Consider the following 15,314-nt stretch of genomic DNA (forward strand, 5'->3'; position numbering starts at 1 on the left):
GGGCCTCCTGCTGCCGCCATGCCGCTGGAGCACAATTTCTGTTCTCATCCTGAAACAAAGTTCTTAACCTGAGGTAATATTTCTGGATTAGCGGAGTCTGTAACCTGAAGCGTATGTAACCGAGGTACCACTGTACACTGCGTGAATAAGTACTGACTTTCATCTGTCCCGATTCTTCCAACATTCAGCTTCACTCATTTCCTGCTCCTTCCCCCTCCCCTTTCCTTTGCATGGCCTCAAGCATATGTACATTTCCTGTTTTCTGCTTGTAGTCCCCTAGTTCTTTGCTTTCAGGGTTCACCTATGCAGGCTCCCTTTTTGCTTAATGACCCAATTCTGGCTGCAAAACCAGCAGCCCCTGCTGGAACGGAGTTCAGCTCTAAAAGGAACGACAATGGCAACGGGAGTTGACGAACAAGCTTTTCACTAAATTGTTATAAGCAACTACTGCTAGGTAGTTCCGGAAAAAGAAGTCCAGCTACTCACAGTTTGCAATTACTTGTGCTGCCCGATAGAGCTGAAGTTCCTGCAGAAGTTCAAACAACTGCTGGACGGTTGCGAGTCTCACTCCCCACCACCACATCAGCTCTCTTGTTATACTGATTCCTGCCTTCTCCATGCACTTGATTTTCCTCAGCTCGGTCTGGTCAGTTATCACATGGGATGCTAAAAGAAAACCAGGCAGATTTGGTTCAGAAGTAAAATCCAAGGCATCACAAGTGTAGTTTAAGGAGAAACACACATTCCTTTTTGTATGAATTTGGCACCCATTTTTTTCTTTTCTTCTGTAATTAGGGCAGGGTTGCCATATGTCCAACAATTTTTCTGTCTGGATTTTCACTGTTTGAAATATGGCAACCCTTAATTTGAGAGATATTTGTACACGTGCAAACCAAGCATTTATCTTTCGCATCATTAATCCCTCAAGGAATGTAGTCCAGCAACTCCCACCTCTTGACTCATATTGCACAGTGAATGAAAAGGAAAGTCTTAAACACATCCTGCTGCTCTATACACAAGGCAGCTTCATTCTTTCCAAGGAAGAACAGAAATGTGATAACCCAGGCAAAAATGTTGGCAGCTAAAGGATTCTTAGGTTAATTCTAATTGGGAGTCCACTACCTTAAATTTTTGTAAAGGGCAGCAAACCTGGTGACAGAGATGGAAAGAATTAACACAAGAGTCAAGCCTAGGTGTTTCTATGACAATGCCTCAAGGCTGCAATCTTTGGATGACTTACTACTCCTGAAGCTTCAGAATAAACAGTATGGGACAAGCAGTTGTAGAATTGCAGGTTTTTGCATCAGAAGCTAGACAGAGGTACTTTTTATGTGACTACTGAATTTTTAATTGGTGTAACCCAGACTTAGTGACCTTAGGGTGCAGGGTAGGCAATTAGGCAACCAACCAACCAATCACATTCAGCCACCGTTTTGTTGTCCCAGGCTAGATTCCCCCTGGCATGGGATCACAATACAAGATTTTCTGCGCAGTGTAGCTTGCAAGGGCTAATCATTCAGTGCATTAGGAAAGTACTCCATGACACTGCCAGGTATGCTTTTACAGGAATCTGCATTTTTCTTCCCAAATGGCTAACAGTAGCTGCGAGGAAGAGAAAGATTACAAAAAAAATGTATTAAACCTCTTCCACAAAATATACTGCACTTACATAAAAACCCACATGAAATCTAACCTCCCTGGCTTTTCACATTTGGGATGTATAATGTTATGAAGCTGTGGGTTCAAGATACCCTAAATTCCAGATCAAGTTAGTGTTGGAATTTAATTAAGGTGTGCTAGATTTTAATTAAGGCTTCCATGTAAAACTGTGTGTCAGACTACCAAGTGCCAGAATCTAAATAGGACCTGCGTGCATTAGTGTTTATTAATAAATATGTGCTAGAGTCTAGACACTTCTAATCCTTCTAATGCAACTTAGGCAAACTGCTTAAACTGTGTATCTTTTAACTATTTAATCCTAGTCAAACAACATGTGTAAAAGCTAATTTCCTTTGAGATAATAGCCTGGGGGTAATGAGCCATCTAGCACATCAAAGGTGTGGGGCCTCTCCCTGTATTACAAAAAACTTGAGCTTAGGTTAGCAAAGGGTTTAGACAGTAAACCCGAGTTATGCAATGGAGTTAGTGAGCAGTGGGATGGGGGGGGGGCAAAGGCAGAGGAATGGTTGGTGACTAAAGCTGCTGTGGCTATGGAAGAAGCCCAAACCTCTTGGAATGGGAATGCTCTGCACTCCCTCCATCTAGACTCAGGTTGTATATAGGTGCAAATAAACCATGTATCATAAGGACACCACAGTCTCCGCTGTGCCTCATTTCCAAAAAGAAAGCACAGACCCTAGCAAGTGTGCCTGGTGCCCCTGGAATCTCACACTGCTCAGAGATTGGGGCGGCAAATAACAATATTTTTAGGACCCAACTTATTTATGTTATTATAAGTTTTTTGAATGGGTTTTAACACTGTGTTTTAATCACTGTAACCCACCCCAGGACCTTAGGGTACTGGGCATGTGATAAATAATATAGTTTAGCCAGAGCAGACTGTCAGCATTAGATTACATCAGTGCTCCTTCGCAATATTGCACAAGTGTCAAGGGTCTCTCGAGTTCTGCATCACACTTCCTTTGATGCTCAGCCAGACACTTCCCAGAAGCCCATAAAAAGGACTTACGGTCACAGCTCTCACATTGTTACTTCCCAGCAGCTGGCATACAGAGATTTTATTCTACCTGTACTGGACACCAGTGTGTCTAATATTTTAAAGGTGTAATAGTCTTGGGGCAGAAGTTCCATATATTGACTTATGTGCTGTGGAAAGAAGTAGTATTTTCTCTCATCTGTCCTGAATCTACTGCCTATAATTTCCATTGGATGACCCTGAGTTCCTAGTCTTAGGAGAGTGGGATGAGGAAACTGTGGCTCAGTCAGTAGAGCATGAGACTCTTAATCTCAGGGTTGTGGGTTTAAGCCTCACATTGGGCAAAAGATTCCTGCACTGCAGGGGGTTGGACTAGATCAGTGTTTCCCAACCTTGGGCCTCCAGATGTTTTTGGCCTACAACTCCCATCATCCCTAGCTAGCAAGACCAGTGGTCAGGGATGATGGGAATTGTAGCTCAAAAACAGCTGGAGGCCCAAGGTTGGGAAACACTGGACTAGATGACCCTCATGGTCCCTTCCAACACTACAGTTCTATGAAGCTGTCTCTGTATCCATCTTTTCCACACCAATGTCCCTTCACCACCAGGAAGAAAAAGTGGCTTCACACCAAGTAAGCCCATCACTCCATCTAGCCCAGTGCCGTCTATCTGTCACACCTGTCAGTATATACTGATTGACAGCTCTCCAGGATTTCAGGCAAGACAGAACCTTTCCCAGCTCTACCTCTACCTGGAGATGCCAGGGATTGGGAAGTACTAAAACACAGGACACTGACCACCAATAGGTGCTGTTTAGCAGTAATGTTCAGGCGCAGGGCAAGAGCAGTAAGAATTGCATATAGAAGGCAGGAACAGAGCATGGAAGGACTTGACAAGCTGGATAAATGCACTATAGCTTTAAAAATGCTTCAGATGAATTATTTTGCCAGAAGATGTTTTAACAGTGCTTTCAAGTTACATTTTAACCTAGCAGTTCGTAAGCACGTCAAAGTGCAAGTAGATAAATCGGTACCGCTCCAGCAGAAAGGTAAACGGTGTTTCCGTGCACTGCTCTGGTTCGCCAGAAGCGGCTTAGTCATGCTGGCCACATGACCTGGAAGCTGTACGCCGGCTCCCTCGGCCATTAAAGCGAGATGAGCACCGCAACCCCAGAGTCAGTCACAACTGGACCTAATGATCAGGGGTCCCTTTATCTTTTATTATTTGAAAAAAATTGTTTTATCAGTCACTTTGCTCAAAGGAATTCCTCACTAAGAGAGATAACCTTATAACTTCCTCAAGCCATGAACTAAAAATAAATTTATTTCAGGAGTTAATTTCACTCCTTCAAGATTCCCTGAAGGAAAAAAGGAACAGGTCAAATAGGCAATCCTCAGTATATAAAAACTCCAAACCCTGGTTTGATCAAGAATGCCAGGACATGAAGCTAAACTTACTGAAAAAATACAAGAATTATAGATCTGCCAATTTACCCCAACTCCCCACGGTCTGGTTTGAAGATAAACGAAATTATAAAATCCTGATTAAAAACAAAAAACTCCTGGCACAGAAAAGAGAATGGAAATGCCTAATAGATGCATCCAGAGAGAGAGACTCGGCCACCTTCTGGAGAATGGTAGCGAATGGAGTGCGATCTACCTCCTCAGAAGTGGAGTATACTATACCTGCAGGGACTTGGGAGGCATTTTTCCAATCATTATATTCAGCTCTGCCTTTGACACAGCCACTAACACAGTGTGCGGCAGGTGATGAGTGGCCTCCGGTGTCGGTTGCGGAGGTCAGGAGGCTTATTCAGGCACTCAAATACAGAAAAGCCCCGGGAGCAGATAATATCTCCCCTGAGCTTCTTAAAGCCAATATTGACTGGTGGGCCCCAGTCCTTGCCACCCTATTCACCAGCATAGATCAAACAGCAATAATACCAGAGGACTGGGGATTGGCAATCATCGTTCCCATATTCAAGAAAGGCTGTAAACTTGATCCAGCCAATTACAGACCAATCAGTCTCTTAAGCATTATTAGCAAACTTTACGCAACTCACTTACGTGAAAAGTTTGCGGACTGGCTGGAATGGGAGCACATCCTTAAGGAAGCCCAGGCTGGTTTCAGGGCACATAGATCAACTTTAGACCAAGGACTGGTATTGCAACATCTAGTGGAGAAATACACCTCAAAGAAAGGAGGCTCCCTCTATGTAGCCTTTATAGATTTCAAATCAGCTTTCGATTTGATACCCCGGCACAGACTTTGGGAAAAATTAAGTGCCACAAACATCGACAGACGTCTTTTGCTTCTTATCCGTAGACTACATGAAAATACTCGGATCCGTGTTAGATGTGACCGTTATGGGAACCTATCAAAGGAAATCCAAAGTTTCCATGGTGTCAAGCAAGGCTGTGTTCTTGCCCCTATTCTATTTAATTTCTACATAAACTCCTTAGTCAGAAAGATGGAGGATGCAAGTACTCATCCCCCAAACCTAAATAATATACCAATCCCAGTCCTTTTGTACGCAGATGATGCGGCACTTATTTCCTTCTCTTGTGTGGGTCTAAGAAAACTTTTACGAGCTCTTACAGAGTATTGCGAAGCTGAACACCTAATAATAAATTACACTAAATCAAAAATTATGGTGTTCTCCAAGAGAAAACTCCGACATAAATGGAAAATTAATAACCAACCTATTGAGCAAGTAACATCCTTTAGATATCTTGGAATAATCTTTGATGAGAAGGGATCCTGGTGCCATCAGATTAAGAACTCCATTGCAAATGCGCAAAGATCTTCCAGAGCTATCATAAGATTCTTCTATAGAAAAGGAGGTCAATATGTTCCTGCTGCCTCCCAGGTCTTTGTCGCAAAAATACTTCCACAACTGATGTATGGCACCCAGATATTTAATTGTCAAAAACTCAAGTCCCTGGAATCTGTACAAACTAAATTTTACCGCTCCCTACTAGGGTTACCTACCTGTGTTTCCAACACAGCCATTAGGCTGGAGGTAGGTCAACTCCCTATCAATGCCAGGATATGGATCCTGAAGATTCACTTCTGGCTAAAACTCATATTTTTCCCAGTGGGAGTGGCTCCATTGACTCTATTAGACCCGTTCCAGTCTAAATGGAGATTGTTGCTCTATGAAAAATTGAAGGGCCTGGGGCTTTCCCCACAAGAACTTATAGCCTCAGGTTTTGAAAAGGCTAAAAGGATGGTGAGCCAGCGAATAGGAGATGTAGAGCTTCAGGACCATATGAGCAAGATAGATAAATATCCAGCCATCCAAGATTATGGAAAAGGGTTCAATCTAACACCATATTTGCTGGATTTACAAATCGCAAAATACAGGCGGGCGTTTACCCTTACCAGATTTGATGTACTGCCATCTGCCTTACTAAAGGGCAGATACGTGGGCAAACCCTATGCTGAACGAGTCTGCCCATGTGGTCTGAAAGAGGTGGAAACGGTTTCACATGTGTTGCTACACTGCGACCTCTATGGGGATATCAGGTCACTGTTTATTTCCCCTATCGTTCAGAAATTTCCAGGTCGATCTGAATCTCAGCGGCTGAAAATCCTACTAGGAGATAAAAACCCAGAAGTAACACTGAAAGTGGCCAAATTTTCTGCGGCTGCGATCAAGCGGAGGGCATTAGCTGTAAAAAAGTAAAAGACTTGACCCCTGGACAAGCCCCCTCATTTTTTAAGTCTATACATACATTGTAGTGCGTGTGTGCGTGTGTGTGTGTGTGTGTGCATATGTGTATTGCTTTTATGTATAATTTTACAATTTTTAATTGACACCATTACTCCCCTTGTAAACTATCGTTGTTGTTTTTTCTGGTCTATGACCGTAATAAATTAATTCATTAATTCATTCATTCACTTTGTAATCTGCTCTGATACTTTGGAAAGCTAAATCAACCAATGTCTATTCTAACGTTCGATTACAGAGTTTAATGTGACAGCGCACAGTTTAATCTATAAATCTGGGGCCTGTATGATGTGTGTAGTTCTTAAGTGCCGGCAGAAGTGCTTCAGTGAAGTATGCAGGGCTGCCACAAGTTCCCCTATTGGTGCAGGTGTCCCTATGTTTTAGCTGAACCCTGAATCAACTATCCCTGGGACCCTTTTTTATCCAAGAAGCAACATGTTTCATAGCACCGGTAGAGTCCACAAGCCTTGAATCAGACCCAGCAGCTTGTGAACTCTACCGGTGCTATCAAACCTGTGGCTTTTGGGGGGAGGAGAAGGGTCCGTGGGATAGAGTTGATTCTGGGTTCAGCTAAAACATAGCGACACCTGTGCTTGTCATATATCTATCTATATATCTCCTTAAAACCAGCACTCCTTCCATCACCGGGGGCTCCGGGTGTGACCCCCCCCCTTGCCGGGCCACATCCCTGAACTTGCTCCCGCCGATGGGAGCTGAAGTCCCACAACATCCGACGGGCCAAAAAAGTTGCCCAGGGACCCCCAAACCCGGCGCTGCTGCTCCCCCACCAGCTAGGCGACGAAATCCTGGGCTCACCAAAGCGCATCCAGTCGTAGTCGTTGAGGCAGTCCATCTTCTGGCAAAAATCCTCCAGCACCCAGGCGGGGATGCTGTGGATGTAAGGAGACTGCGCAGCAGAACTGCCCAAGGAAAGCGGCGTCGAGGGATATTGCGGCGGCGGCTGCCGCTGCTGCAGGGCCATGTCTTTCTCCTGCTGTGTCACAGCCGCGGGAATTCCCCTCTCTTCTCCTTTGGCCATGGACGGCTGTCCACCCAAAGGCCTGAAGGAGGAAGGAAATGGGTTTCTTTTTTCTCCCTGACTCCAGCCAGGAAACCTGGTCTTCTCGCCCGCCTCCTCCTCCTCCCCGTCTGAAGGAGCCACTCCTCGCTTCTCAAAACTTGTCAGCGGCTTTATTTTTGACTCTCAGACTCCGCCCCGTCCTGCCCCGTTTCCCGACGCCGGGGAGTTCTCTCACTGGCGTCAGGGCGAGACTGGCACGCTTCCCATCTTCGAGGGCTGCGCGCTTGCACCCACTTTTCGCTCCCGCGGCCGGACTATTTATGAACCGGCTCGCACCTGATTTTTCCCAGCCGATCGGTGCGCAGCAGTAAAAAACAAGGGGACGGGCTGATCTCTCTGGAGCCTCGACTTCCCTGGCTTCGGGGCATGTGTGGTTTTAAAAAAGGAAAGGTTAATAAATAAAATACATAGGGAAGGAAGGAGGTGCACGATTGTGAATAGACGAGCAAATTACAGTATTCTGGCGAGAAACTTAGCTCTCGGAAACAATCAACTGGTTGTGAGTTGAAGGAGTCCTGCCTCGGGTGCTAGTATTGGCGAATCTTTTAACTTGGCTGGGGAAACCCAGTCAGACGGGTGGGGTATCTTTTATTATTATTATTATTATTGTTGTTGTTGTTGTTGTTGTTGTTGTTATTGACATCGACTAAACTGAAGTGTGCAATCTATTCTTTTTTTAAACATAAAATGGGGAAAATATAGGACAGAAAACAGTAGTGACTAGACGATTTCATTGTGGAGAGGGAAAACTATGCAAGTAACATTCCGCCCAATTTTTCAGCAAGAAGCAGCCAAAGGGTGGCACCAGAAAGGTGAAAGAAAAAATAGGAAAAGCAGCAGCTGCTAGGAAAACAATTTAGAGTGCAGCCCTCTCTACATTGCTAGAGCAGGCCTCATTCAACCCAATGGGGTTTACTTCTGAGTAGGCATGCATAGGATTGCACTGTTATTGTAGCAAGCCTGTTTTGTTGTTTTTTTTTACAATATGAAGCCCATCATTAGATGCAATGGTCAAAACAAGCATATAAACAGAGGAACAAAAATTAAAAGGTGTGGTATTAGAATGAAGCATAGTCTTGTTCTAAGCTGTTCACCGATCAATTCTGGTGTATTCAGGACTAGTCCCAATACATTGTATTTACTTGGCTGAAGGGCAAGATGACAACCTTTCCATGTACCAGTCAACCTGATTTGCAATTTAATCTTCACCACAAGTGACAGGCCACTATCCTCCACTACAGCTGAGGACAGCAGGTTAGCTTGGTTAGGATGCATGTGGTACATATAGCTCTGCCCTCCGTGCCATTCCTCTGCTTCTGCTGCCTGAGGCAGCCACCCCACTGTCTAATGGTAGGACTGGCCCTGATTTAGTAAATCCATCATAATACACCATTTGCTTCTGCATGTAAAACTTTCACACTTCTGATTACAAAAATACAAAAACATAATAATAATAATAATAATAATAATAATAATAATTTGTACCCCACCCATCTGGCTGGGTTTCCCCAGTGGCTGGGTGGCTTCCACAAAGACCAAAAATACACTAAGATGTCACACATTAAAAACTTCCCTGAACAGGGCTGCCTTAAGATGTCTTCTGAATGTCAGGTAGTTGTTTATCTCTTTGACATCTGATGGGAGGGCATTCCACAGGGCGGGCGCCACTACCGAGAAGGCCCTCTGCCTGGTTCCCTGTAGCTTTGCTTCTCGCAATGAGGGAATCACCAGAAGGCCCTCGGCACTGGACCTCAGCGTCCGGGCAGAACGATGGGGGTGGAGACGCTCCTTCAGGTATACACATAAATTGTGTGCCATTAAAATATTCTATGAAAAATATTCCAAATAGAATATTCTAATATTGTACATAATCTAATACTGAATCACATATTTTTCCCTTCTCCAGGGTCAAGAACCACATGTTAGGAGTGCTCGGCTGTGAACAGTAAATGTGAATATTGCTGATTTTAACCCAATTCTTGCTTATATACCAGGATCTTCGTCCGAGATTTCTTTTTTAAAAAGGAGACTGATTCCAGACTAACAGCAACCCATCCATCAATCTTTATTGAGGTCAAAGATAGCACAATCCTAACCATGCCTTCTTTGAAGTAAGTGCTATTGAATTCAATGTGGCTTACTTCTGGGGATAAGGATTGCAGCCATTCCATTTTAGATACCCATGTAATGTTTAAGATAACAAGCACACCAGCCTGAAGTCTAAGACTCTCAAGCCTGCACTGTTTTAAGAAAATAGCAAAGAAAAAGGGGGAAATGACTCCTACATTAAAAATGCATCTGAATAGCCCTCCATCTGTTCCACAGGCAATCCACATTGAAACATTGGTTAAGAAAAAGAAGAAGAGTTTGGATTTGATATGCCGCTTTATCACTACCCGAAGGAGTCTCAAAGCGGCTAACATTCTCCTTTCCCTTCCCCCCCCAGAACACTCTGTGAGCTGAGTGAGACTGAGAGACTTCAGAGAAGTATGACTGGCCCAAGGTCACCCAGCCGCTGCATGTGGAGGAGCGGGGAATCGAACCCGGTTCACCAGATTACGAGTCCACTGCTCTTAACCAGTACACCACACTGGAAGCTGCTCTTCCTCTTGGTCATTTCTGGCAGTTGGCAGACCATGAAACTCTTAATCTCAGGCCCCATGTTGGACAAAAGATTCCTACACTTCAGGGGGACTGCTAGATAACCCTCATGGTCCCTTCCAACTCTACAGTTTTATGATTCTAAGGGGGGAAAAAATCATTGCTAAATAATACATTGAAAAGGGAGTAACACATTACCACCAACAAAACAAAATACAGTGGTACCTCGGGTGACAGACGCTTCAGGTTACAGACTCTGCTAACCCAGAAATAGTACCTCGGGCTAAGAACTTTGCTTCAGGATAAGAACAGAAATCGCGCAGTGGCGGCCCCATTAGCTAAAGTGGTACTTCAGGTTAAGAACAGACCTCCAGAACAAATTAAGTTCTTAACCTGAGGTACCACTGTATATGAAATGAACCTGAGTCACACATGAACTTTAAGAAAAGAACGGGCATGCATCCTAGTATATTTTATTAGCAAACATAATGGCTGCCACCATTGCTTACATATAATAAAGTATCAGACAAAGTAAAGAATGGGGGAAATAATAGTGCTGCAATTAAGGGGGGGGAATGCTTTAATGCCTCATAGGTTAAAAAATAATAATACATGAAATGGCATTGTATGGAATGCTGAGCAATAGCTGAATACATATTAAAAGCAATGTTTAAATATCAAAATTGCAATTCTAATAATCTGGTCTGGGCAGCTGATCTTCTCACTAAGTATTTATCAGAAACAAAGAACCATATAAATCTAACAATGCTTCAAATGTGCCCCAGCAGGTTCAAAAATTCAGATACAAAACTGACAGCTTAGCTACTGCAATCTATCTTGCATGGAATTAATATTCACAGACTTTCTTCTTCATTTTGCTATTTTTGATTCTTCCTTTAGACCTGGAAGAACATACAGAATCCCCCAAGGAATTCCAGGAACCGTAGGTCTGTTAAGGATACTGGGAACTGTAGCTTTGTGAAGGGTAAACCTTGTCTCTTCCCTCCTCTTGCAGAACTCTTAAGGGAAAGTTCTGGTTGTGTGCACATATTTGTCTGGCAACATCAAAAGTACAGATTTATCATATATACAGAAATCTTTCAAGCTTTAACTTTTTAGAAAGAAATTTACAAAGTATACAAAAAATTAGTACACACCTACACCACAAACTAGTGACTTTACAAAAGGTAACAATTTACAACACATTCAGTACACTGTAATGTCTTCAACAAATTCATTTCACAGTAGTCCTATTAAGATACTTGGAAATAACTGTACAAGATCAACTGGTAAAAATGTTGGGTTGACACCCAAAACCAAAAAAATTTAATAGTTGCAAACACAGGATATTGGAAAATAGGAAAATAGTGTTCCACTGATCATCTGTGTAGCTCAAAACAAAAATACGTTCTAAAGTAGTCAGCTTCATAACTGTTGCCTCAAAATTTTGCAGATAATTTTTAAGAAGGCAATATATAGCTTGGGGAGTGTTCTAAAAAAGAAGAGTAGCAAAGAATGAGTTTGATGGATTATTTATTGGAACCTCTAAGAGACAGCATATTCTTTTCATACTCACAAAATTCACCTTCAATGCGATAGCAAGCTTTGACTAAGGGTGAAATTGTGATCTGAGAAAAAACTTTCCCTGCACCACAGAGCTGCCAGGCTCTTTCTCTAGCTGAAGTGGGAATGGTAGTAGCTCCCATCACACCAAAATTCCCATAACAGCATAGACAAACATAGGGCAAATGTGTGACAGAGTGCAGTTCCTGCACATTGGAAGTATGTTGGTCCACCATAGGAAATAATGACCTGTAGGAAACCGCTGGCACAAGAAAAAGTAAATCCAGAGAGTTCTAATTTACAGTATTCAGTATACAGTATCTGAATTATTGGGGGGGGGGGAGAGACAAAATTGCAGTTTAAAGATAATTTATCATTTGGTATGATAATTAAAGTTGCCCAAATTCCAAAGACCACACATACAGGGTGTTTTCTAAACACATATATAATAAAATGATATTTTAAATAAGTGGAAAAACATGAAACGGCTTTTGCCAATCTAATCTTCTATCAACTGACATATGTGTTTGTATTTGGTCTAATGTAAAATACAATTTGTATAGGTTTCCCCAGGACAGGATTTCGTTGAGTATTTTCAGCTGAGGCATTCTCCCACTCTGCCTCACTGCCCCATGGCTTGTCTCTAAGTTATGAAGTTACAAGTTCTAAACCAAAGCAATGTCTGCTTCCTAAAACACTATGGAATGTAAATGTCTTTTCAGTTCGTACAGCAGTTGGTCTTATACCCAACAATTTATTAGTAAGAGTAGTTTTCCACTGATGACCCTCCAACTCTATTCCTTAGCCTATCATTCGTTTCCAGAGAAAGCCGCTGAAGATCCTTCCTAATATCTGGATGGTCTTCTAAATCTTCATATAGTGACCGAACAATGTCTAATTTCCTGTAGTCCACTGGTTTTACTAAAGCACGGACAACTTGGAGACATCTTTCCTTCAGAGTGTACACTGCAGAGAGATAGTAAAGTGAGATTTTAAATGTCATGCTGAAGATATTGAGGCATGGATCACAAATACCTGAACACCATGAATGTTTTGCTAATCAGTAAGAAAAATAACTACAATTCATGTTTTTCTTAATCTGATGGACCAGAGATGGGGAAACTGTGGCCCTACAGATGTCATTGGACTACAACTCCCATCCTCACTGATCACTGGCCATGCCAGCTGGGGCTAATGGTAACTGTACTCCAATAACATCTGGAAGGCCAACTCCTGTACTATACAAACATGAAGCATTATGAAGGCACAGAATGAGAAACTATACAAGTAACCGTTAATAGCAGCAACTGGAATACACTGTTTGAGAAACATCACTTCTGAAATGCCCCATTACTGGCTTTTCTTATGGTCAAGATAAAATGATTTAAAATGATTTGTAACTGGACAGAATTGGGAGCATCTTAAATGAACCTTGGGTAGGTGGGAAGGACTGTTTTGAAGGCATCACACTGCTACAAATAAACATAATCAGACATTTTACTTGATTATTATTTAGTCAAATGGTACTCTGACTATAATTGCACAATATTATTCACAATGTAAAGACATTAGTATTATAATTGGATTTTTACCTGGTAGTGTAATATTTGCAAATACAGGCTGCCCATTCATATTGCGGGTAGCCACAAACAGCTCTGCTTGGTTGACAAGAAGACTATCATCTGTCCCAGCATCTCTGAACAGCCAAAGATGTTCTAGAAAACAAATCACAAATGAAGTTAGGGCATAAGAGCATAAAAGGAGCCCTGCTGGATCAGGCCAAAGGCCCATCCAGTCCAGCATTCTGTTCTCCCAGTGGCCAACCAGATGCCCACGAGAAGCCAGAAATGAAGGGCAGTATAGAAATTTAATAAACAAATTTTTAAAACAAACAAATAAGCAGGATCTAAGCTCAACAGCTCAGCAATGTTTACAGACTGATTCCAAATGGTATGCAACTACCGATGAGTCAAATGTGGTTCACTGAAACTTAAGTCTGTAAATGAAAGTTGCAAAAAGAATGCAGAAAAGGCTATACAGTACTGGGTTTAAAGAAAAACAAATGAGCAGCTGCACAGGGATACAGTATTCCTATCAATTATTATTATTAATAATGATATTATTATTATTATTATTATTATTATTATTATTATTATTTATATCCCATATGACTGGGTTGTCCAAGTCACTGTGGTCAGCTTCCAACCTAATATAAAAGCACAACTAAACACCAAGCATTAAAAACCTCCCCATACAGGGCTGCCTTCAGATGTCTAAGGAAAGTCATATAATTGTTTATCTCTTTGACATATGCAGGGAATCGGTTCCACAGGGCAGCAGTGACTACCGAAAAGGTCTTTTGCATGGTTCTCTGTAACTTCACTTCTTCAGAAGGCCCTTGGAGCTGGACCTTGGCATCTGGGATGGATATGGGATTGAAGACCCTCCTTTAGGTATCCAGGGGCGAGGCTGTTCGGGGCTTTAAAGGTCAACAACACCAACACTTTGAATTGTGCTCGGAAATGTACAGTACTGGGAGCCAATGCAGGCTCGCAGTCCCCAATCGGGCAGCCGAATTCTGGATCAGTTGGAAGCTTCCGAATCCCCTTCACATCACAGCTGCTCCCACCGAAAGGAGGTCTTCAGAGATCCACCCAGCTGCGCTCCTCTGCACACAGGAGCGGCCATCCAAACCACTGCCTTCGAGGCAGTCCAGCCCTCCTTCTTTCTCCACAGAGGCAACGTGGCCAAACCACCCCACTCTGGTATTCCCCCAATTCCTGCATCTGCCACCCCACTTTCTAACCCTACTCGGGGCCCTTCCGCTCCCGGCTCCTCGCACGGCCGAGGCCCTTCTAACGTCTGAGGGAAGAGGGAGCAGAAGCCCGGCTGCAGGCGCAGGTTTCGCTGGAAGGTTCGTGCCAGGAAGCTCCACCTGTTGAATATCTGCCTGCCTAACCTTCAGGCACCGAAGCAGCGGCGATGCTTTCCTGAGCTGCCCCCGTCGCCCTTCTTCTCCCCGTCATAATACCCACCCAGGTAGCTGTGCATCCGTCGGCCCGTGCCGGGCTTCAGGCTCGGATAGGAGCGCGGCTTCCCCTCGAAGTCCAGCCAGAAGGGGCTGACCAGGCGGGGGCTGCGGTTACAGAAAATGACCTGGCAAGGTTCCCGAGTGTTCACCGAGCGCAGGCGCCCCAAGGCCTCTCCTGCCCCTCTCTCCTCGTCCTCCTCCCCGGGTTTCTGCGGCATCCTGACGACTCGGAACCACACGAAACGGCACCTCCGCCGCGCAGCCCAAGTGAAGCGGAGGCCTACCACGCCGGGCCTAGACGCGCGCAGGCAGCCATTGCTTTGTAGAGGCTGAGGGAGGGGGGGGGAACCAGAGCAACACTACGCATGCGCACCCTCAGCGGCCATTGTTTTGTGGGGGAGCCAGAGAGACAGGCGCCGCCGCCGCCGCTCACTTCCTCTGGGCGCCTGCGCAGTTCGGCGTTTCGTTTGTTTAGGGGAAGGGTCTCTGTTGTGCCCTTAGCTTCATGCCAAGCCAGTTTATGATATGTTCATTTCATAATTAGCCATTTTGGAAATGGTAAATTGAGGTTTTTCTTTCTTTTTTTTGCGCGGGCTGGGGTGGGGTAAAAGTTCCATTAAAACAGATGAGGGAGGGGAAGGGATTGGAG

General features: G+C 43.8%; 2 protein-coding genes across 14 annotated transcripts in view; both read right to left on the minus strand.

Moving 5' to 3' along the window:
- Positions 1–7,676, minus strand: part of IRAK2 (interleukin 1 receptor associated kinase 2) — a 35,226-nt gene extending 27,550 nt beyond the window's left edge. For 9 of the 13 annotated variants that reach the window (XR_014560504.1, XR_014560505.1, XM_083723776.1 and 6 more), the window contains exons 1-2: positions 7,206–7,676; positions 487–666 (exon numbers count right to left, since the gene is read on the minus strand). Coding sequence is in view for 10 of the 13 variants with exons in the window: in XM_083723776.1 (XP_083579902.1) it covers positions 487–666; positions 7,206–7,428 (403 nt within the window). In the remaining 3 variants the exon portion in view is untranslated. The remainder of the gene's footprint in view (positions 1–486; positions 667–7,205) is intronic. The other 4 variants (XR_014560506.1, XM_083723773.1, XM_083723775.1 and 1 more) reach the window with 2 other exon arrangements.
- A 2,852-nt stretch (positions 7,677–10,528) lies between these two features.
- On the minus strand, positions 10,529–15,100 carry VHL (von Hippel-Lindau tumor suppressor). The gene is made up of 3 exons (XM_083725364.1): positions 14,670–15,100; positions 13,227–13,349; positions 10,529–12,600 (listed from the first exon to the last, which is right to left on the minus strand). Exons 1-3 carry the CDS (start codon positions 14,881–14,883, stop codon positions 12,392–12,394), a joined length of 546 nt encoding a protein of 181 aa, XP_083581490.1. The 5' UTR covers positions 14,884–15,100; the 3' UTR covers positions 10,529–12,391.
- Between the last annotated feature and the right edge of the window lie 214 nt (positions 15,101–15,314).

Source organism: Podarcis gaigeae, assembly GCF_964106915.1.
Source record: "Podarcis gaigeae genome assembly, chromosome: 2".
Taxonomy (NCBI): Eukaryota; Metazoa; Chordata; class Lepidosauria; order Squamata; family Lacertidae; genus Podarcis; species Podarcis gaigeae.

Coding starts and splice junctions, on each gene's coding strand:
- VHL (XM_083725364.1), bottom strand. CDS start 14,883: ATGCCGCAGAAACCCGGGGAGGAGGACGAGGAGAGAGGGGCAGGAGAG. Junction 13,350..14,669: donor ACGGATGCACAGCTACCTGG/GTGGGTATTATG, acceptor TTTGTTTTCTAG/AACATCTTTGGCTGTTCAGA. Junction 12,601..13,226: donor TGCAAATATTACACTACCAG/GTAAAAATCCAA, acceptor ATCTCTCTGCAG/TGTACACTCTGAAGGAAAGA.